Genomic DNA, 23,383 nt, shown 5'->3' with positions numbered 1-23,383 from the left:
TAAATGGTTAATAAGTTTGGATAGTGGGAAATACATCAGAATCAGTGCTCTAGCTGAAAGCATTAGAAAAAATGCCATAAACCCTCAAATATATCCCTAGAATTCTGAAGGGGAATATGTGGTAAGTGTGGAGTCACCTGCTATTACACCTCATCCAGGGTCTATAAGGACTACATGTACAAAGTCACTATTTCCCTAAACAATTTAATTCAATGTTTTAATCCTTGACCATGTGCAAAACTGCAAAAGAAGCCATTGATTCATTCTAGTATAATAGGGGGTAATCCTAGAAAATGCAAAGTTGACCTTTTTTGCTTTTTGTTTTGCAGATGTGTATGCCTTCATGCTAAGGGACTGTGACACCTTGGTGATTTTATGGTCCTGGATGCATTTGACCACGTGAGGGGGATCTAGTGTTGATAGGATCTGATGCTCTGGTGTGGCACACTGAAGCCCAGGTCATCTTTATCTTTCTGTCCTTCCCACTTTCCAACCCTCCCAACAGGGCCAAGGGACAAATTGCTGCATCATTTGAAAAGGAGACACAGCTTTCAGCTCTCTCTTCCTTTGACTCTTTAATGTGGCAAGTACTCCCTGTTGGGATGGAGAGACAGGCAAAACTCTTCCACCAGACCAGACTGGGTGTCAGTGAAGAAGAGGTCATAAAGGTGGTAAGCCTTTACCACTGCATTTATTTATTTATTTATCTCTCTGCCCGACCATCCATTTATCTATTTATTTATCTATTTATCTATCTATCTATCTATCTATTTATTCATTTATTTATTTATTTATTTATTTATTTCCTGCATTTTCAGGATTCTAGACTGTTGTTGACAACTCTTGAAGGCAAATTAGGCTAAAGAAGAATGGTAAAAGCAGTGAAATAGAAGCTGTCCTTCATTTACATCTGAACAAATACGAACTCACCTTTCAACCAGGAATAACATGGAAATGTACTGTCTGGCCATGCAAAAAGGAAACATTCAAAGTCTGGGCTAAAATTACTACCTGGTCTGTTATCAGAGGAAGAGTCACAGGTGTCTTGAAGACAGCTAAAGTATCATCCCACAATAAAGTTGGGCACTTTCTAGGCAAAGAGGGAAACTGTGAATCTGAAGGAAAAGAATCACACTGGTTAGGAAACCATTTCAGTAACAGTGCTCTGAAAGATGTATTTGTCTTCTACAGACATTCAAGGTCCCATTAAGAAAATCTGTGTGATGCTGGCAGCTGCAGAGTTTCTAGTAGGAGGGTTGGCCAATGGCTTCATTGGACTGGTCAACTTCATAGACTGGGTCAAGACTCGAAGAGTGTATTCAATAGACTTAATCCTCACTGTCTTGGCTGTCTCTAGGATCATTTTCATGGGGTCATTCACATCTATAATCATAATGAATTCTTATTTAGATTTATATGCCGATGGTAATCCAAGCTACCTAGAACATCTTTGGAACTTGAGCAACCATGTAAGTTCCTGGTTTGGTACCTGCCTCAGCATCTTCTACTTCCTGAAGATCACCACCTTTTCCCATCCTGCCTTTCTCTGGCTGAAGTGGAGGATTAACAAGGTGGTTCTTGGTATGATGGTTATCAGCTTCCTCATTTCCTTGCTTATCAATCTTCCAATGACAGAGAAAATAAATGAGATATATAAAATCCTTGCTGAGTATAAAAATAAAGCAAATGGAACTCATAAGATGCAGATAAATAAAAGCCATAAACAAATATTTTTTTTCTTTTTGATTTTCTACCACATGGAGGGATTTTTTCCCTTCGGTGTGTCCATTATCTCCTGCTTTTTGTTAGTCTTCTCCCTGTGGAGGCATACCCAGCAGATCACAGCCTCCAGAAACGTCAGCACAGAGGTGCATAAGAAAACCATGAAATCCATGGTGTCTTTCCTCTTCCTCTATTTACTATACCATTTGGGCATCATCATGGCAAATGTGAGCTATGTGTTTTTTGAAAGTACTCCAGCTGTGTTTTTATCAATGTTAATAGCTGCCACCTACCCCTTGGCCCATTCTATCATTTTAATCAAGGAGAATAACAAACTTAGGCAGGCCTTCCTGAGCATTGTATGGCAGCTTAAACACTGCTTCTAAGGGATCTGGTCAAGGTTTTGTGTAATAAACCTTGGAATAACTCCCTTCTTCTGTAGGAAGAGAAGTCAGTTCTGAATTCTTGAAAAGCCTTTCAAGGCCCATTAGTTATCATTGAATCTCACTATGTTTGACTATTTACATAGGAAAACAAAATGAATGACTAATTGTATACATCAAAGACCAGCAAAAATATTTGGGTACAAATTGAACTTTTTATTTCAGACACATTAGTTTTGTTCAACTATATTTATATTTTACAAGAGGGTACTTTTCTTTGGGTGGGGAGTTCATAGAGTGATAGTTATAGGTATTCTATTAAAAAAAGGAGAGTCGATTTTTTTTTAATTCAGAGAAGACAATGAAGGCAGTGAAGGCAGTTAAAAAGGAGACACAGACAAGAAGATCAATATTGGAACTATCATATTACATTTACTAGATATACTCTAGACATATCATCTGTATATAATAAAAATTCATACTGTCAGATATAACTCTCTTTTTCTATTCTTTGTATATGAAAATGTAGTTTCCTAATGTCTGTCAAGCTCACAATAATGCTGATAATAATTATAATACCCCCAAAGTCATGTCTTCCTAGGCAATCTGATTCAATCTAGGAATTTTTAACTATGTGCATGACTATTTAGAAGTTTCTTATTCAGAGGGGTAAACATCACCTTTGAGATTTTATACTTTTAAATATCTTTCTCCTATGCTAAAATTAGATAAAACTCCTCAAAAGATAACAAGAGAGAAAGATTAAGCTCACTGAAGTCTGAGCACTAGTATTAGCTAAGGCATTAAAGACAGAGAGATGAACTGACTTTTTTCCCGGGTCACACATCTATTAAATGTCTCAAGCCTGTGTCCTTTTTCCAGCAGAACAGGATGCATATCAGTTAAGAGGATAGTTAGTGAAATGATGCTGCTCCATCTCCACCTTCATTTTTGCACATTCTCCATGTTCTAGATTTTTACTAACTCAGTTTTCAAGACAAATTAGACTTGAAAAGGGAAATAAATGAAACCAAAGCTGCCCTCTATTTATAGCTCATCTTCTAAGTCAGAAGCACCAATGAAAATGAACCATCCATCATGCTGAAAGGATGCACTCAATATGGACTATACTCCCAGAGTGATCTGTTATCAAAGGAAGAATGGTGATTGTCTTCAACATAGTTGTAACATCATTCAGTCCAAGGCTTGGGTTCCTGCTCAAAAAGGGTGGCTAGAATTAAGATGGAGAAGAAAATTGTCATTTAAAGAGGTAGATAGTTTTTGCCCCTTGCCTGGAAACAAATTTATAAATAATAAGAATAAAGTTGAGTTTTCTTTCTGTAGTCATGCCAAATACAGTGGAGAACATCTGTATGGCTAAGGCAGCTAGAGAGTTTAGGGGTATATTTTGGCAATGACTTCAATGGATCCATCAATTGTATAGACTGGGTCAAGATAAGAAGATTGTCTACTTTGGACTTCATCTTTGCTGGCATGGCAATCTTTAAGACTGATCTAGTATAGGTATGTATAGTAACTTTTTCATACTCGATCCTAAATGACATAGCCCTGGAAAAATGAGACATGTGGATGCCATTTGGTACCTGAGCAGAGATTCAAGTGGCTGGTTTTCATCCTGACCCGGTTTTTTCTACCTCCTAAAAACTGCCAACTTCTCCCAATGCACCTTCCTTTGGCTTAAAGGAAGAAACTGATCTGATGGACTGCTTGCTCATATCTGTGCTAATTGGGATTCCACTTATGGAGAAAATAAGTGATAATTATAGTTTTAAAGCTCATCAAGAAAACAAAACAAACACAAATAAAAAGAATCAGATAATTACAGCACACGCCCTACCATCCTCTTCCACATGGATAGTGTTGTCTCTTCCTGTCCTTGACTAAGTTTCCTGTTAATCCTTTCCTAGTAGAGGCACACCCAACAGCTGCACCATAATGTTCTCAGGTTCTAGAAATCCCCACAAAGAAGTCCACTTGAAGACCATGAAATCAGTTGTCTCTTTCCTCTTCCTTGTACTGAACCATCATGAAATTATCATAAGAACATGAAACTCCTCCATATTTAATAACAAGACGGATGCAGTGTTTACTTTGATGGTCATGGCCATCTACCACTTGGCCCATTCCATTCCTCTTATCCTGAAGAATAACAAGGTGATACCTCCCTCCATGAGGAAGTGATGACAGCTCTTGGACTTTCTCAAAAGCCCTGGGAAATTATTGCTGTCATAGTCAGAACTCTAGAAAATATACCTATTCTTTTTTTTGGTGGAAAGAGAGAAGCCATCACAAGATATTTGGCATTTGATGGGGTTCTTCTATTAGTCATATTGAAGATCAATGGAACCCAAAGTTTGGATAAATCATCCACAAAATAGATATTTTGCATTTATTGTCTAGATTGTGATATGCATTTAAACAAATGCCCTAAAGAGCTTATCAACTATTTGTTAATTATGAAAAAAATTATAAATGGACATTGAACTGGGCCTCAATTGAAATTGAAGGAGGAAGGTGGGCTGGATTGTCTTTGGAAAATTCCAAAGCCTCTTTAAGGAACTGAAACTTTTCCCTGAGATGAAGGACCATGCCTTGTACGATTGTAAGCCATTGAACACTGAAGGCCACAGCACATGAAAAATGAGCATCATTCAGAGAGAAATGGAGAAGCAGTCAGTGGAGTAAAGAGGCTGAGTCAGAAAGACCTGAGTGTTAATTCTGCCTTTAACATCTCCTGGTTATGAGGTCCAAAGATGTGACATAATCTTCCAGTGCCTCTGGCAGCTTTCCTTATCTAAGCATCTCAGTATAGGCACCAATTTAAAGTCAAAAGTTTAATCCCCCCAAAATGTACAAGATTATTAAACAAAACCTTTTTAGGAGAGCAAAGCAATGCTTTTAAAAGTTCTCCTTAGACAATGTGTTCATGGTTTCTATGTCAAAATTGGACAAGATCATTCATTAAAAGGTATAAGAGCAGAAATATAAATTCATTAAAATTTATTAATTTCACTTGAGGAAACAATAGTTCACAGAACATAAGTGAATATCTATTGAGAGAGATTCCGATCCATGATTTCAATGTGCTATCCGTTAGACTAAAATAAATCTAAATGAATATGATGGTCAAAAAAGTGATGTTTGCAGACATTATTTCCTTTTCTATAATTTCTGTCTTACACTAATCTATGTCTCTTCCATACATAAATTATGCTGAGGAAGAAAGTTAAAAATAATGAAATAAAAGCTGACTGTTTATAGGTTTACAAGCTTTTGCTTGGCCTCTCAGGAGAAACTAGGAAACAAACAATCAAATGTGCTTAAAATGAAGCTGGAAGAGAAAAAAGGGTGATATTGTCTTTTAAAATTAAAAAAAGCTCCTTTAATGATTCCAAAATTCACCCCAACACATTCATCATTTAATAGCAATTGTCTATCAGTATTGTTGAATGGCTGGAAGAAATGGAACAGTAGTCTCTAAAGAATTACAAGACCCAGAGAGAAATAAAAAGACATTTGCTAGCTCCAAGTAGACTTTAGCAAGTAGCAAACAATTACAAAGAAGGGTATGTTGACTAAAAAGACAATAGACTGTTCACATGGGAAGAGCAGGGGACAAATATTAGATTTCACATGTGTTCCTCTGTTATTCTTATATCAAGAGAAAATGCAAAACTCTTCTGCTCAGTGGAATTGACACTTTGTAGTTTTTCGGACACTTCACATTGGATGGGTGGGAATGGATAAGTTGTGATATGAATCGTTGGAGGGAAGATCTATGTTGGTGAGATAAAAGATCCACCTAGCATCTGTACAATGTCTAAAAGATATGTTTAATTTGTTTGTGCCTTTTTGCTCTTATTTATGATTTTAATAACCTGCAATGTCATCAATCTTTGCACATTTCTGAATAATTCTGAAAAATAATATACTCCTAAAGATTTCTATTCAGTTAAACAAAGGTTTGTCCCATCTAGCTTTTCTAATGTTCAGTCCATATCCTTAATTTTTTTTCCTGTTTATGTCAGATTTGCATAAGTCTGAAAGCAATATCTGAAAGTCTGAAAGCAGATCCTGGGGAGCACTTAGAGCTTGGTTAGACATGGAAGAAGCCAAGATCATCCTCTACATTAAGTCATCACTAGTCATCTTGACTTTTCTCTTGTAACTAGAATTTGATTTTTGAAAGAGAGAGTGAAGCCAATTTATGCAGTTCTGCTTCATTTCAATCCAATTTGTACTTAAACCAAAAGATATAAAATATAGATGTTCTTTGCTTTTTTTCTCTTGATTATATCATTTTTAATTATCACCTTTTCTGACACCAAGATTGTTACTCTTACTTTTTTAGATTCTACAGGGATCAATAATAAATTCTACTTCATCTCTCCTTTTAAGTCTCTAGGAATCTTGGCTTGCGGGGGTTAACAAATGTTTCTTTGGCAATAAAGAAATCATTGGAATTTGCCTCCTTGTCCATTTTATCATCATCCAACTTTTTATGGTGAGTTAATCTCATTCCGTTTAATGGTTACCATGCTTAAACTTGATTTTCTTTCCATCCAGCAATAGTAGTTGCTTCACATATGCTCACCATTTGGTTTTTACTTTGCTATTTCTTATTTTATTATTGAATCTTTGAGTTAAATCTTTTTCATTCTCTTTTTCATTCTCTTTTTCAGGTAGCCACTACTATGGTAAGGTATACTAGCATCTATCTAGGTTATCAATTTTATTCCCAATTTCTTCTTTCCTTATATTTTAGTCATCTTAATCACTTTCAGAGTTTTTGTGCCCTTCCATATTCTTTTCTATCTAGTATTAAATAATTGTATTTGTCTAGAGTTTTCATATTTTTATTAATTATCTATCAGTAAGGGACTAAGAACACAAATTGTGATATAGAGCTAGCATTTATATAGTGTTTTACCTTTTGCAAAGTACTTTACATGTACATCTGATTGGATCCACAATAACCCTTTCAAGGTATGTGCTATTTTTATACCCACTTTATACAGGAGGAAATTGAGACAGAAAGAGATTAAATAATTTAGATAGGATTTGAACTGTAAAGCTTCCTGATTGCAAGTTCAACACCACATATACTTTACAACCTAGCTCTAACCAAATATTCTTCTGTTGTAAAAAATGATGAAAAGAAGAGTTCAGAGAAACTGGAGAAGAGTGGCATGAAACAATGCAGAGTGAAAAAATCAGAACCCAAAGAGCAAGCTATACAATGACCATTATTACATTGTAAAGTAAAAAGACTTGAGAATTCTGATCAATGCAAAGTTCCCTTTCACCCCAAAAGTACAGAGAGTTTTATAGCTTCAGAGACATTGCAATTACTTTAGACAACACACAGAAACCTCAGAAACTTCAAGGTGAAGATAAGAGTATGAGGTTGGATTGTAGCTGCCTCATCATCAGTAAGCTAAGCCTGGGAATATTTTGCTGGGTTGGGAAGTCCTACATTTTTGACCTTGACTGTCTGAAACACCCTTTGAGACCCAAGCAATTGCACTCTTGACCAAGGGTGAAAATGTTAACCTCTTGACTGTTGGTTTGCTAAGAGCTTAAAGTTTTCCAATAAGAAAAGGTGAAAAGGTGTGGATCAGAAAAGGAATCAAAAGAGGAGTCTCAGATTTTTATCTATTTGAGACTCTGTTTCTCTTATTGGCCTCCCACAAGAAGATACATTCTAATAATTTGAATTCTTCTCATCATTATTAGTTTCTCTACTTATACCCTCAAACCCCTCTGTTCCTATTTCCTCTGGAAACTTTCCTTTTTAAATCATTTTCTTTTTATCTCATCTTGTGTCTCTTTATCTCCTCTGCCCTTAAAAATCCTTCGTTGGGTTGTTCTCTCTCATCTTTTTCTTATGTTTCCTTTTTTCTTCATAGTCAAATTTGAAGAAATAGATATTTACACCCACAGATAGATACTAATTATTAAAAATAATGAACCTCACAAGTTGTCACATTACTCAAATTCATACTCTATATTTCCATTGAGCTGGAGGCCATTGCCATACTTTAGATAACTGTAACTGAATGACATGTATTAGAATATATACAACTACCTCATGGGTAGTACTTTCTTTTACCTCATGCTCTTTTTTCAAACCTCCATACACTGGCTTCCAACTCTACTACTTGGATGCTTCTGCTTTTATACATTGAAATTAATTTAGTACTTTGCTACTGGAGAGGACAAGATTTACTTCCCAGAGCTTAGGCTTCAGTTCAGTAGATGGAACTAAAGTTTCAGAGTTTTAAAGGATCATTGATCCTAGTTGTCAAATATTTATTCAGATATGGTTGTAGGATGGGAGTAGATTAGGTCAACCCTGAACAACTGATATTTTTTCCTTGTTGAAGATGTCATAGAATGAAATTGGATTAAGGAAAAAAGGAGTTGCTAAGACCTTAAATGAGGTACAAAGAAATGGTTGCACTTTTTTAGACCTTTACAGGGGTAGCAGGGAGATACAGTTGGTAGGCTTAACCAAAAGTTAGAAAGAGTGAAGTTTAAATCTGACCTCAGACATTTAATAGCTCTCTGACCTTGGGCAAGTCACTTAACCCACTTTACTTCAGTTTCCTTGTCTGTATAATGAGCTGGAGAAGGAAATGGCAAACCAGTCCAGTAGTTTTGACAAGAAAACCCCTAATGAGGTCATGAAGAGGTGAATATGATTTAATAACCACAAAACCTTTAAAAGGTGTGAAATTCTTTGGTCAAGCTATATGGAATTAGAGAGCAATCACCTATTGGGTGGCTGAAGAATCAGCTATATATCTTTAGGGGTTTAAAAACAAGGTTCATTTTCCTGGGAGCCAGCTGAGTAAGAAGACGCATCCATCAAATGTGAGATTTAGAAGGCAAGAAGAGAGCTGTATATATGAAAGAGAAAAATGGTTCTTATAAGGGAATCATTCCTTGAAACCTCCCAGTGAGGAAGTGGTTTCTTAGTTTGAACTCATTAGGTGGGTTCCTAGGGTGGAGGCTGTCAGTGCCTAGATCCAAGGTAGGCCAGCGCTCCTAAAGATGAAGTTCAAAGCCTCCTGTATGTGTCAACCTTTGACTAGTAAATTAGAGAATTAGCACAAAACATAGACATTTGTTGAGGGGGTCTCAAAAGAACAGTAAAATGTTTTCCCCTCCTACAGCCTAAGGATGTACTTTTTCACAATACACAATACACTTCCTTGGGTACAATTATCTGTAAGCTAGACTTTTTGGTTCCATTTCCCCCTCACATGGATTCCTCTTGGTTTGGGGGTTTGTGTGGAGTGTGTTCCTGTTCTTGACTTGTTGCCCATCTTCTGTTGATTGAATAGCTCTCATTTTATGCATAACAGCCAGTGAGGACAAGAAGGAGAGAGAAATTCCCCCAAAATTGAAAGCTGATTTCCCCTTCAATTCCTAGTTTCAACTAATGACTAGCTGCAGAGCTATCAACTCAGGCTTTTAATAGCCCTAAAGCATGTCATGCTTTTCAGTCCAATCAATCCTAAATTATCCTATGATTCCATCAGAGATAAATGTTCTAAATTTATAGAGTCACCAGATATAAGCATCTCGTTTACATATTATCACTGATATTATATTCTTTTTTGGTATATGTAACTATATACTCTATGGGGGAGGAAAATAAATAAATCTTACCCTCTTCCCACATGAAAACTCTTTTCAAGTCAAATTAGATTACCATAGAAAGTGAGAATCAATGAAATAGAAGCTCTTCTTCATTTACATCTGAGTAAACAGCAGTTCAACAACTTAGTAACAAAGATAGAATACATCTATCTGATCCAAGCTGAAAATCAAACTCAGAGTCTAGGCTAAAATTATAAAATTGCAAAAGACCAAAATAAAGGAAGGGAGGAGGAAGAAGAGGAGGAAGAGGAGGAAGATTAGGTGGAGGAGGAGGAGGAGGAAGAGGAGGAGAAAGAGAAGGAGAAGGCGAAGGAGAAGGAGAAGGCGAAGGAGAAGAAGGAGAAGAAGAAAAAGAAAAAGAAGAAGGAGGAGGAGGAGGAGGAAAGAAAAAGAAAGAAAGAAAGAAAGAAACAAAGAAACAAAGAAACAAAGAAACAAAGAAACAAAGAAACAAAGAAACAAAGAAACAAAGAAAGAAAAGATGATGATGATGATGTATGGTAAAAATAATAGATTAAAATGAACTGTTTATGTTCTCCACTGATATCTTCATCATATCAAAAGAATGAAGAAAAGCCTTTAGTATATTATTTTGCCCCTCTATGGAAAAAAATTATACTAGGACATTGACAAATATGATGAATCATTGGAACAAATTGTTCTCATCCACCCATTCCACCAGAGGAAGTCTTCACATGTTTGGGGTAGACAACCCTCCCCCTACTCACTGATGGTTTGGGGCTGTTACCATGAAGGCAGCTGAAGAAGGTGCTGTGGAGGGTTTAGAGCATGGTCAGATGTTAAAGATGCTAAGATCTGTATCCAAGGTCATAACCAGACATTCTGACTTTTTTCTTGCCACTAGACTTAAAAGACTGAAAAAGTGAATGAGGCTTCGTGCAATTCTGCCTCACTTAAATCTAATTCATGTATATGTTGAGATACCACACAGTGATTTAATTGGTCCTCTTACAAAATAAATGAAAAGCAACAACAATATGAAAAACAGGCATTGCAACCGCTGTAATTAGAATGAACATGCACATTGTTGAAATCAACAATACATTAGAATGTTTGAGTATGACTCCTAAAATATATTTTGCATATATCTTTATATCTGTATCTATCTACGACTGTCTGTATGTCTACCCCAAAATATATTTATATAACACACATGCCTTTTTCCTTAATTTATGACAACTTTATGACTTAGAACTGGATCAGCCTTTTCAAAGGTACTGCACATGGTTAACAGTAGGTTTACTTTTCACTATTTCCATTCAATAATCATCAAAGGTTTATCACATCTAATATAATGATCATATTCAAAGCATATATTTTCTTCAGATCCTTCACTTCTTTCACATTTATCTTTCTCTTAGGTTTCTATCAGTTTCAAAGGGACATTTTGAAATTCCTAATATTTGTTAATTTCTACTTTATGTTTCAAGATTTTAGATATTATTCCACTTAGTTAATTTGATAGTTATTTTTATTAGGTATAGATACTTGAAATAAGATGTTAATTATTTTGTCATGACTCATATTTATTTTTACTCTTGCACATCAATAGTGTTATTTTTACTTTTTTAGATCAATACATAATAAAAATTTCTCCACATTTCATGGTAAACCTAGATGAATCTCTACATTTTCAGTATATTTTTTGAAAGTATGGAAATCTTTAAAAAATTTCTAATAAATTGTGCAATCCATACAAATTTATGGGTAAGTTCATTACATTTGTTTTTCTGTTTATGATGATTACATTTGTTTTCCTCATATCTAAAACTAGGGGGCAGCTGGGTAGCTCAGTAGATTGAGAGCCAGGCCTAGAGACAGGAGGTCCTAGGTTCAAATCTGGCCTCAGACACTTCCCAGCTGTGTGACCCTGGGCAAGTCACTTGACCCCCATCACCTACCCTTACCACTCTTCTGCCTTGGAGACAATACACAGTATTGACTCCAAGACGGAAGGTAAGGGTTAAAAAAATAGATATCTTTTTAAAAATTTATTTTTACTTTGCTTTTACATTTCTTGTTGCATCATTGACTTTTTGAGTTCTTTCTCATTCATTATTTTTATTTTTTAAGAAGTTCACTGTCTGTCAATGAAAAGCATTTACTAAATACCTATGTGCAGGTACTCTATTAAGTATCAGAGACTAAAAGCTAGGCAGAATACAATCCCTGTTCTCAAGAAGCTCAAAGGTTAAAGGAGAAAAAGTATGAAAGTGATCATGCACAAATATCAATCAAAGGTAGGCACCAGCATTAAGGTGAATTAGGAAAGGCTTCTTGTAGAAGGTGATATTTGAACTAGAATTTGAAGACAGTCAGAGAAGACAGGAGTTGGAGATAAGGAAGGAGAGAACTCCAAGTCTGGGAGACAGATAGGGAAAATTCATGGAATCAGGAAGAGGAATGTCCTCTGCAAGAAAAATGAGGTCAATGCTATTGGATCACAGGATATGGTGGAACAGAATAAGGTATAAGGAGACTGTAAAGGTAAGACAGGGCCAGATTATTAATATCAGAGTATGTTATATTTTATCTTGGATGTGATAGATGTTATTGTAAGGTATCCCAGCTTTTTTCTAGGATGTTAATTGTATTCCTCAGTTAAAGGAATTTAATTGTTTTGCTAGTCTTTTAACCACTTTCAAACTCCTTGTGGCCTTTCCATATTCTTTCCCACAAGTTTTACAAGTATTAAATTCTAGAATTTAGCCTGGGAATCTCTAAAATCACATTATTTCTCCATTATATTTGAAATTGTGTTATTTTGTTATTCTCAGTCATTTTCCATTCTCATATAGGGCCTTAGCTCCTGAACATTCCCCTTTTTGAGAGAGGAGGCTTCTTATTTCATTGCCTTTCAGAGGTAACTGCTGAGAGATCTTGAGAAATATCTTTGGCTCTTGTGTCTGGCCATATTACTTTTAAGCCTTTTCTCTTTCTCAAGAGCTTGGAACAAGGTGCTCACTGCAGAGATTCTGTCATGGTCATCAATGATGGGAAGCTACTGAATGGGAAGGATTGTGGGCTGTTCAGTGGGACCTTATGAGAAGAGATTGGCTCTCTATTTGTTGTTTCTAACACACTGATTTTTCCAAATAAGTTAACTCTCTAGAAATATTTAGTCAGGTTCTCCATACAGTTCTTGTAGTTCTCCTTGGAAGGCTGTCTCTCGTCTTTCTTAATTTTTTATACTGATTTTTAAACATAAGATTACAAATCTATGAGCTGGGCAGAGGAAGATCCTTTCCTTTTTCCTGGAACCTATGACTAGAAATGCAGTTCAAGAACATATTAGATGTTTTGACTCTGATACCATATGATATCATTGATATCTATTGATCTTAGAAGATGTTAAGACCTCTGGATGTTTTTTAGTAAAACCTACTGCCTAAATCCCCTTAACATTTTACTTATAAAGTTAACTTTTAAAAATCCAAGTATGGGTTTGACTTAATCTCAAAAACTATTCATTGAGCTAATTGTAATTAATTAATATTCCACATCAAGACTATATATTTCTTATATTATATATGTCTTATGATCATTCATTTATTATCCCCATTTACTTCATATGAGCTATAAGGATTGCACTGGATGTTAGTTCCTAGGAGTTATTGGTGTTCCCAGGTGTCTGCCCAGTGGATAAAGATTCCCCTCCCCAAACCTCCCCCAACCATGCCAGGTAGAATCAGTTATGTTGCATTATTGAATGACTAGTAAGCACAACATCTCAATGCCTTAGTTAATGGCAATTTGGATGCGATGAACAAACACATGGTCCTAACGTAACTATCAGTAGCCAGTCACAGGAGTTAGGTACATCACGATTTATGGCTTTCCTCTGAAGGACTGCAAGTCTTCAGATGGCAGGAGGGTGATCCCTTGTGAGGTGAGGACTGAGGTATTACTAATGGTTGTGATATGTTAGAAATGTTAGGGGTTTTGATCTTGTGACTGTAGATGAAATGTAGATGTCCCTCTACATAGTATGTCTTATGTAAGATTATGATACTAATTAGGGTAAGAATATCCATGCACTATACAAATTATAGTACTGCTAGGTATTTATGTTGTTAGTATTGTTCGAGTTTAATGTATTTAGTAATATATGAGTATTGTGTATATGAGATACTCTAGGGGTAAATAAATCCATAGAACATGGTAGCAAATTAATTTATCTTTAAATAGAGAGCTTAAAAAAGCCTTAATAGACTATTTTGCTACTATGTGTATAGTTCATGGATTTATTTAGCTCTAGACCTCATATTGATTTGCTCAAACTCAAGTTGCTTATTTGGTTTGTCTCAATGTTTTGGCACTTATGAACTTCTGGGGTTCCAGCTCTGTCATTCAGTCTGTCAACTACACCTCCCCTCTATATGTCATTGGAACATTTTATAAGGAGGCCATGACTCCCATTTAGTCACTAATAAAAAACATTAGGTATCACATGTCTAGGCACCCATGCCTAAGGCATTCTGTTGGAGCCTATATTCCAAGTTGTTTTTGAGATATTAATGGCTCATCCTTGGGTCCAGGAATTCAGTCAATTCCAAATAGATTTAATTATATTTTAAAATAGTAGAAATTTGATAACATATCTCATCTTTCCCCTTATGGAAAAGATGTAGAAACCTAGGTCTATATGTGTGTGTATATTCACAAATTTCCTGCAGATGAACATATATGTTTATACTAAATATATATGTCTTATGATCATTCATTTATTATTTCTGAATTATTATTCATTCATTATTCTCATATAAAGAAATTTCTGAATTTATTTTTTAGAGAGCTGGTTGTTTGTCCTTCCAACAGCACTGATGACATCACAGGGAGGTCTTGACTTTTGCATGAATTGGATTTCATTGAGGCAGCATTGTACAGTCATCAGCCTCTCTCTTCCAGAGTCATCAAATTCCAGTGGTGAGAAGAATCAGGATGACTTTGGCATCTTCAATGGCTAACCAAGCTCTAGCTGCTCCATACCACCTGCTTCAGTCACCATCATGGCTATTGGAACAAATTGTTTTCATACACCAGTTACACTGGGGCAAGTCTTCACATGCTTTGAGTAGACATCCCATTAAGTCACTGACATAGTTAAAGTCTGTCAGTTATCCCAAAACTGGTTTAGCCCATCTGCCAAGATCATTTTTAGAGAACTAAGAAACTGGGGAGGATATTATCTTGAAATGAGACCAGAAGCAGATGTATATAAGCTGAAGAAGCTCCAAAAGAGTTTTATGCAATAGAGGTTAGAGAGTGGACACTGGAGAGGTCTTCCTAGATCCTCTATTTAAGGAGGGGGGCCTCATTAATCTACCACCTTGACTCTCCCTTGGACTTCACCACTGTCCCCAGAGTCCCATCTTTTCATAAGGTCATATGAACTGTTACTCAAACTTCTTCCATAACTCTTGCCTCAAGGATCCCTCTCTCTCTCTGATGGGAGAAAGTAGAGAGTGGACATCAAAGAGCTCCTTTCAGATCCTACATTTAAGGAGGGACCCTAGGACAGCCACCTTAACATTTCCTTCTCAACTGTAAGACTTCATCAAGATGACTCCTCACTTCAGGGCATGCTCTCTCCCTTCCTCCACCTTTCCTTTTAAACTTTTTTTCATATATTGTCTTTCCCTATTAAATAATGAGCTCCTTGAGGGCAGTCTTTGTCTTTCTTTTTGTCTATACTTTGTCTTTCTCTTTATCCTCAGCACTTAGCAAAGTTCTTGGCACATAGCAGATATTTAACAAATATTTATTGGTTAGATGCAATATGTAATCTACATGTAACAAAAGTAAGTAGTTCTGGTGTATCCTTTCTTCACCAAACCATCTTTAAGAGCTTTGTAAAATCTGAGACAATTTTTCATAAGAAATATTAAAGATATTAAGGAGGGACCTCAGGACAACCAAATGGCTTGAGAAGGGGAAAGTGTTGGGAAGGAGAGAATTATACTAGTGATAATCTGCACAAGAAGAATTAGAGTGCACTATTTCACAAGTTTGAGGCATTAGAGATGAGTATACAAATAGAGAAGAAGGCCCAAGAGAAGGAAATTTCCTGAATATCTCTCATGGCTTGAAAGTAGCTAGCAGGGGAAGCAGTGAATTATAATGAAGTGAACAATGGAGGGTTGAAAATAGAAGGTAAAAACACATTCAAATGAAAAGAATTTGTTGTAAGATTCATTAAACTCAACATGGAAATATGTAGGATTAGGAATGTATGAGAAGAGACTTTTAGAGAAAGGGAAGAGTTGGTGAAGGAAGAATTAGAGGCAAAACATATCTCAATTTTAAATGGTTCAACATAAAGGAGGAATAAAAAAGAGAAAATAAAATGTAGGAAGAAATTGTTGGAACAATTTGTGTGGTGAAAAAGTTCAGGTTTGAAGAAGAGAGGAGAAACAGGAGAGTAGGAAGAGAAAATGTTGCCTGAATTATTTTATTTATTCAGTATTAGGCCAGTTATTTACCATATGATTACTTTATTTAGAAAGAAGAATGTTGATGAAATTCTACCGATGAAATAAAAGGTCAGCTTTTCAAGGTGACATGAAAAAAGTCATTGGGGAAAGGAAGTATCAGATGTCAAGATAGACTACAAAGCAATGGTCACCAAAACTATTTGTGTTATTTTTTTAAATGGCAAGTTTATCAGTGGACTAAACTGGGTAAAAAAGGAATGGAAGCAAATGAAAATAGTAAAATATTCTTTTTATAAACCCAAAGATTCTAACTACTGGGGTAAAGGCTTTACAGTCAACAAATTCTGCTTGGAAAAAAATGGAAAATAATCTTGTAGAAATTAGATTTATATAAGCATCTAATGCCATATGCCACAGTAATCTCCAAATGGAAACATGAACTGGATCCAAATGGTTAAATTATTGAAAAACAAATAGAAGAACAGAGATGATACTATTCACTTAAATAGCTAGGGGAAGTGGTCTTGCCCAAATAAATCATAGTGATCATTGCAGGAGATAAAATAAGTAGCTAAGGTTAAGCTGATTACATTCCTACATAGGTAGATGACAATTAAGATACAAAAGATATTTATGATAATAGTGATATTTAAGATACTTAAAATATCCATGATACCTGAAGTGTTTAAGACCCTTAAGAACTTTATTACCATTAGGGCAGTGAGGAGTGTACATAGACAGAAGGAAAGGAGTAGGTTTAAAAGAATGGGATGATATCCAAAAAAAAATAAGGGATGAGAAAGAGGAACCCACTGGAAAAGAGAAAATGAGGGAAAGAAGAGGGGTATATTATCTTACATGAAGAGGTGTGTAAGAGTTAATACAGTGGAAGAGCAAAGGTGGGGTATGTGACAGGCAATTGCTTGAACTTTATGCTCATCAGAATTAGCTCAAAACATGAATAATATCCACAATCAGCTACAGAAACCTATCTTATTTAATAGGGAAGTGGAGGGAAAGGGAAATAAGAGAATAGAGAGAATTAATTGGGGGTGATTATTGTCAGAAGCAAAACATTTGTGAACAGCAAAAGGCTGAAAGGGGAGAGAGAGAAAGATAGACAGGAGGAAAAGGAGATAGAGAGAAACACACAATAATAATAACTGTGAATGTAAATGGGATGAACTCATCCGTGAAAGAGGATAACAAAGTGGATTAAAAATAAGAACCCCACAACATATCTATAAGAAACACATTTAGAGCAAGGCAACACACACACACACACACACACACACACACACACACAGAATAAAGGTAAAGGTCTGGACCAAATTTATTATGCTTCAGTAAGGAAAAAAAGCAGGGATAGCAATCATGATCTCAGATAAAGCAAAAGTAAAAATTGGTCTAATTAAAAGAGAAAAGGAAGGAAATTATATCTTGATAAAAGATGACATAGAAAATGATGCAATATCAGAACTAAACATATGTGCACCAAATAACAAAGCATCCAAATATCTAAAGGAGAAGTTATATGAGTTACATGAGGAAAGAGATGGTAAAATTATACTACTGGGGGACCTCAACTTTCCCCTTTCAAAACTAGACAAATTCAACCAAAAACAAACAAAAAAGACATTAAGAAGTTAAATACAATTTAATAAAATTTTTATATGATACACATCAGGATAAAACTGAGTGGGAATAGACTTTTTCTCATCAGCTCATGGCAGCTTCACAAAAATTGACCATATAACAGGGCATAAATGTCTCAAAACCAAATGTAGAAAAGTAGAAATATTAAATGCATGTTTTTCATGTAATGCAAAAAAACTACATTAAACAAAGGGAAGTGAAAGAAATACTAAAATTAATAGGATATCTCAAAGGACCATAAAACTATGCATACATTTTGAGTCATGAATACCATTATTAGTTCTGTATCCCAAAGAAATCAGAGTAAAAGGAAAAAGACATATATACACAAAAATATTTAGAGTAACTCTTTTTGTAATGGCAAAGAATTAGAAACTGAGGGAATGTTTATTAATCAGAAACAGCTGAATAAGTTGTGGTATGTGCTTGTAATGGAATACTCTTGTGCCATAAGAATTGGTGAATAGGACGATTTCAGAAAAACCTGGGAAGACTTATATGAACTGGTTGCAGGGTGAAGTGAGAAGAATCAGAATACTGTATTTGTTAACAGAAATGAGTGTAAAGGAAATGATCAGCTATGAATAACTAAACTATTATCAACAGTACAAGAATGCAAAACAACCAAAACAGAATCATAATGAAAAATGCTATCCACAACTATAGAAGGAACTCTTAGAGCCTGAATTCAGATTGAAGCGAACTATTTTTGATTTTATTTCTTTCATGAGTATGATATGTATGATATATCTTATATGTATGATATATGCCTTCTGTCATAACATGAGGAATATGGAAATATGTATTGCATGACAGCACTGGTATAACCTATATTACATTACCATCTTGGTGAGGGAAAGAATTTGAATTGCAAAATTTCAGAAAACAATAATTGAAAATTGTCTGTATATGCAATTGAAACAACATTAAAAGGAACTGGCCTCTTTAAAAAAAAAAGAAAGGGGCATAGACAAGCAAGTAAATGTTAAAAAGCATTTAATACATACTCTAAAAGCATTCCAACCCTAACCAAGACATATAGATTAAAGATTCATATACAGATATTTTGTTTATATATATATATGAACATTTATGTTTGTTGATGTTTGTTAAGTTTAAAATGACAAAAATGAAAATTGAAGTTAATTCGTTACTTCATCATTTATTTCACTTCAATTTATTAATCACTGCAAGGCTTCAAAAACTATTTGAGTCAGGATAGTCAAACAGCACCTTAAAAACTCTCTACCAAAAAGTTAACCTTTCTATGCTAAAATCTGACAAGTCTCTTTGAAAGATATAATAGCAGAGATAGTCACTTTTCAAGAGATCTGAATTTTAATATTAACTGAAGAATCTAGTATTAAGAGAGTTTGTCATGTCAATTAGTCAACAGGCAGGTATTACACACCTACTACATGCCAGGCAGTTTGCTAAATGTTAGGCTTAAATGATTTACTGATGTCCACATAAACAGTAAATGTCAGAATTGGGCTTCAGATTTGTGCCTTTTTCCTAAGACCAGGCTAATTCTCAGAGATGATGGTGGTCAGGAATAATATAAGACTTGATCTTGATAATTACAAGCTTATTTCTTCTATATTCTTCAAGTTCTAGAGGACTGCTGATGACTCGTTTCAAGGCAAATTAGGCTAAAGAAAAAGGGCAAATCAATGAAATGTAAGCTATGCTTCATTTACATCTAAACAAATCACAATTCCACCCATCACTCAGGAATGCTCTGGAAGTTTACCATCTAGTCATGTTGAGAGGACATTCTCAGAGTCAGAGCTAAAAAATTAAGGCGAGCTGTATCAAAAGAAAAGTGATTGTTGTTTTGATGATAATTGTAGCTTCATCCCATAGCAATATTGGGCATCTTCTGACCAACAAAGAAAGCCATGATTAAGTGGGAGGACAAAATTGTAAGATGTTTCCCCATCATTAGAAATTCACTTGCCAATAGTGATATTAAAGGGCTAGCATTTTGTTCTCTGTAGACATGGCAATTGTCATGGAGAACATTTGTATCACTGTGGCATCTGGAGAATTCTCCATTGGAGTTTTGGTCAACATCTTCATTGGACTGGTGAACTACATGAATTGGGTTAAGACCAGGAAAATATCCACATTGGACTTCATCCTCACAGGCTTGGCCATATCCAGGATCATTCTTCTGTGTACAATAACATCTACAATTATTTTATTAGGTTCCTATTTCAAGAATAACCTTGAAAATAAACTGAAATATTTGAAGTTTCCATGGTACCTATCTACTTTGTCAAGTGCCTGGTTTGATGCCTGCCTCAACGTCTTCTTGTTTCTGAAAATCGCCAGCTTCTCCCACCCTGTCTTTCTTTGGCTGAAGTGGAGAGTTTACAAGTTGGTCATCAGGATGCTGATGGGGTGCTTGATTATTTCTTTGCTCATTTTACTGCCACTGACAGAAAAAACACCTCCAATTTTCTTTTATCAAAGAAATAAAGCAAATATATCTGAAATGACTGAAATAGATAACACTGAGCTTTTACTTTCTACAATATTCTTTTATATGGGGAATCTCCTCCCTTTCATTCTATGTCTGATTTCTTGTTTCCTGCTAGTCCTGTCACTATGGAGACATACCCAAAAGATGCAGCTCAAGTTCAGAGACTCCCGAGATCCAAGCACACAAGCCCATATGAAAGCCATAAAATTCACAATCTCCTTCCTCTTCCTCTTTGCACTATATCATGTGGCGATCATCATAGGAGTTTTAAGCTTAATTCTATTTGCCAACAATCTGACTGTAATGTTTGCAATGATAGTCATGGCCATCTATCCTTTGGCCCATTCCATAATTCTGATCCTGGAGAACAGCAAGCTGAGGCAGGCCTTACTGAAGGTGTTTTGGAAACTCAGATGCCACCTCAGAAAATCTGGCAGACTCTTTGGAATATGAACCAAATACCAAGTAAATGTTGCCTTTTCAAGGCAGAGAAGATTATAGAGTATTTGAACATTTAGGATGTTCAATGATCATTGGATTCCAATGTTTGGGTTAAACACATTTAAAGTTCTGTCCCCTTAATATTGGGACAATTTGGTTGTTATAAAGCAACAGAAAAAGATCACACATGTGAGGAAAACTGACTGACACGATGTTTGGGGGCGGGGGGAGACTTTCAGATAAAGTATTGAGCAGAGACATACACTGTTCTGAGAGAACTGCTCTTCAAAAATTGTAGGCAGGACAATGGTTGAAGTACTGATTGTTCGCCATCAGGCCATTTGTTTGTAACTTTTTTGAGGTTTAAAATTTATAACTGACAAAATTATAAATCAAATAACTATTTGGGGGCTATAGACAGATTACATAAGAACTGATAGATTCGTGTCTGACAGATAGCTAGGTTTCTTGAATTTTTACCCCATAAAATAAAGATAAGTCATAAACCATTAGGAAGTCCTGAATCATGGAAATGGAAGACATTAGAAGCCAGAGAAGTTATTAGATAAAGTAATAGTGGAAACAACTAGGTGTCTCAGTGGATTGAAAGGCAGGCACTAGAGAAGGGAAGTCCTGGGTTCAAATCTGTCCCCAGATACTTCTTAGCTGTGTGATTTGGGCAAGTCACTTTACCACCATTGCTTAACCCTTATTGCTTTTCTGCTTTGGAACCAAAGTATTAATTCTAAAATGGAATGTCATGATTTAAAAAGAAGGAGAAGAAGCAATAGAAAGGGTTAGATGGAAGGAGAATCACCTTAACACAAATGATAAGAAATCAAGTTCAGGAGACATAAAAGTTGTGCATTTGACACAGCCGGCTCTTTAATTTCTTTGCAAAGAATTTGGTGATTGAGAGAGGAGCATTGCTTTGGTGATTGGCTGGAGAAAGGTTGGAGGACTTTCTGGAATCTCATTGTTTGGGATCTGAATTCTGTTTTTTCATTGGGTTTATAATACTCTTTGCAAGCTGAGAGAGGGGAAACCTCCTGGGAGGGCTTGTATTGCCCTCTACTGCCCTTTCTTATCTGAAAGGGGACAGCATTGGAAAGGTGGATCTTATGTCTATTTAACTATGAACTGTGCTTTACTGTGTGAACAAATTTAGAACTGATTAGATAAAGCAGGATTCCCTGATATTTGTGGATCTGAGGTTCTTGGTAGAACACTGGTCTAAGAAAATTGTTTATCACTAATGACAAGAGTATAATATTTTTTGCTTCTCAGTGGAGGGGAAGATGCTGGGGTGATGGTCAACCCCTGAACTCTACTGTCACCAGAACTAGCTTGAAAAAAGGGAAAAAATACACTCACTGTTGAAATCTTTCTTTCCCTACAAGAAAGTAGGACAGGAGAGGGATAAGAGAAGAAAGTGGTTAATAGAAGGGAGGGAAGATTGAGGGAAGAATTGATCAAAACTGAAACACCTCTGAGAAGGGAAAATATATAAAAACCAAATGGTAGAGCATCCAAATTCTTAAAATAAAAGGCAAATGAGGTTCAGAAGGAAAAAAACAGTAACACTGTACTTGTGGGGATCTCAATTTTCTCTGGTCAGAACTAGATAAATCTAACAATAACAATTAAGTAAGTGAATATAATTTTAGAAAAGCAAGATATGCTAGACCGCTGAAGAAAACTCAGTGGGAATAGAAAGGAATATACTTTTATTTTCCTGTGCAGTACATGACACCTACACAAAAATTTACCAAGGATTAAGGCTTAAAATCTCACAACCAAATACAGAGAAGCAGAAATAATAAATGTATTCTTTGTTAGAACACAATGCAACAAAATTATATTCTTTGGAAATTTTGGAAACAGATTAAAGTGAATTGAAAACTAAATAATCTAATACTAAATAACGAATAAGCCAAAGAATAAATCATAGAAACAATCAGTAACTTAATTAAAGGGAATGAAAACAATGAGACTAAACATACTAAATTTATGATATGTAGCCTAAAGTAATTAGGGGAAATTTATATTTCTAAATATTTACATCAATAGCATAAAGAGCAGATCAATGAACTGGGCATGCAACTAAAATACTAGGGGAGGGGAATTAAAATTAAAATTCTGTAAATAAACACCAAGTTGGAAATCCTGAAAATCAAAGGAGAGATTAATAAAAACTAAAAAAAAACCATTGAACTAATAAATAAATCAAGGATCTGGTTTTATGAAAATAAAAGTAAAAATATGTGAACCATAGATCAATTTTATGTTAAAAAGAAAGAAGAAAACCAAATTACAGTGTCAAACATGAAAAGGTTGAATTCAACACCAATGAAGAGTAAATTAAAACATTTAGAGTAATTTTGCCCAATTTTTGCCAATAAATCTGACAATATATGTGAAATAAGGAAAAATTTACAAAAATATAAATTGCTTATGTTAAAATAAAAAGAAATAGAATACTTAGACAATTCCATTTCAGAAAATGAAATTGAACAAGCCATCAACGAGCCTTCCTAAGAAAGATCCTC

The 23,383-nt window shown here is 35.2% G+C and overlaps 2 protein-coding genes across 2 annotated transcripts; both read left to right on the top strand.

The window, feature by feature from the left end:
- The first annotated feature begins 1,172 nt into the window (after nucleotides 1–1,172).
- On the top strand, nucleotides 1,173–2,108 carry LOC123246912 (taste receptor type 2 member 7-like). The gene has a single exon (XM_044675688.1). The coding sequence runs from the start codon at nucleotides 1,173–1,175 to the stop codon at nucleotides 2,106–2,108; it is 936 nt and encodes a 311-aa protein (XP_044531623.1).
- Nucleotides 2,109–19,919: 17,811 nt separating this feature from the next.
- Nucleotides 19,920–20,846, top strand: LOC123246911 (taste receptor type 2 member 7-like). The gene has a single exon (XM_044675687.1). It carries the CDS (start codon nucleotides 19,920–19,922, stop codon nucleotides 20,844–20,846), a length of 927 nt encoding a protein of 308 aa, XP_044531622.1.
- The last annotated feature ends 2,537 nt before the right edge of the window (nucleotides 20,847–23,383 follow it).

The sequence above is a fragment of the Gracilinanus agilis genome, chromosome 4, assembly GCF_016433145.1.
Source record: "Gracilinanus agilis isolate LMUSP501 chromosome 4, AgileGrace, whole genome shotgun sequence".
NCBI classification, from domain to species: Eukaryota; Metazoa; Chordata; class Mammalia; order Didelphimorphia; family Didelphidae; genus Gracilinanus; species Gracilinanus agilis.
Note: the sequence above shows the minus strand (reverse complement) of the source record. Positions and strands in the feature narration are given on the sequence as shown.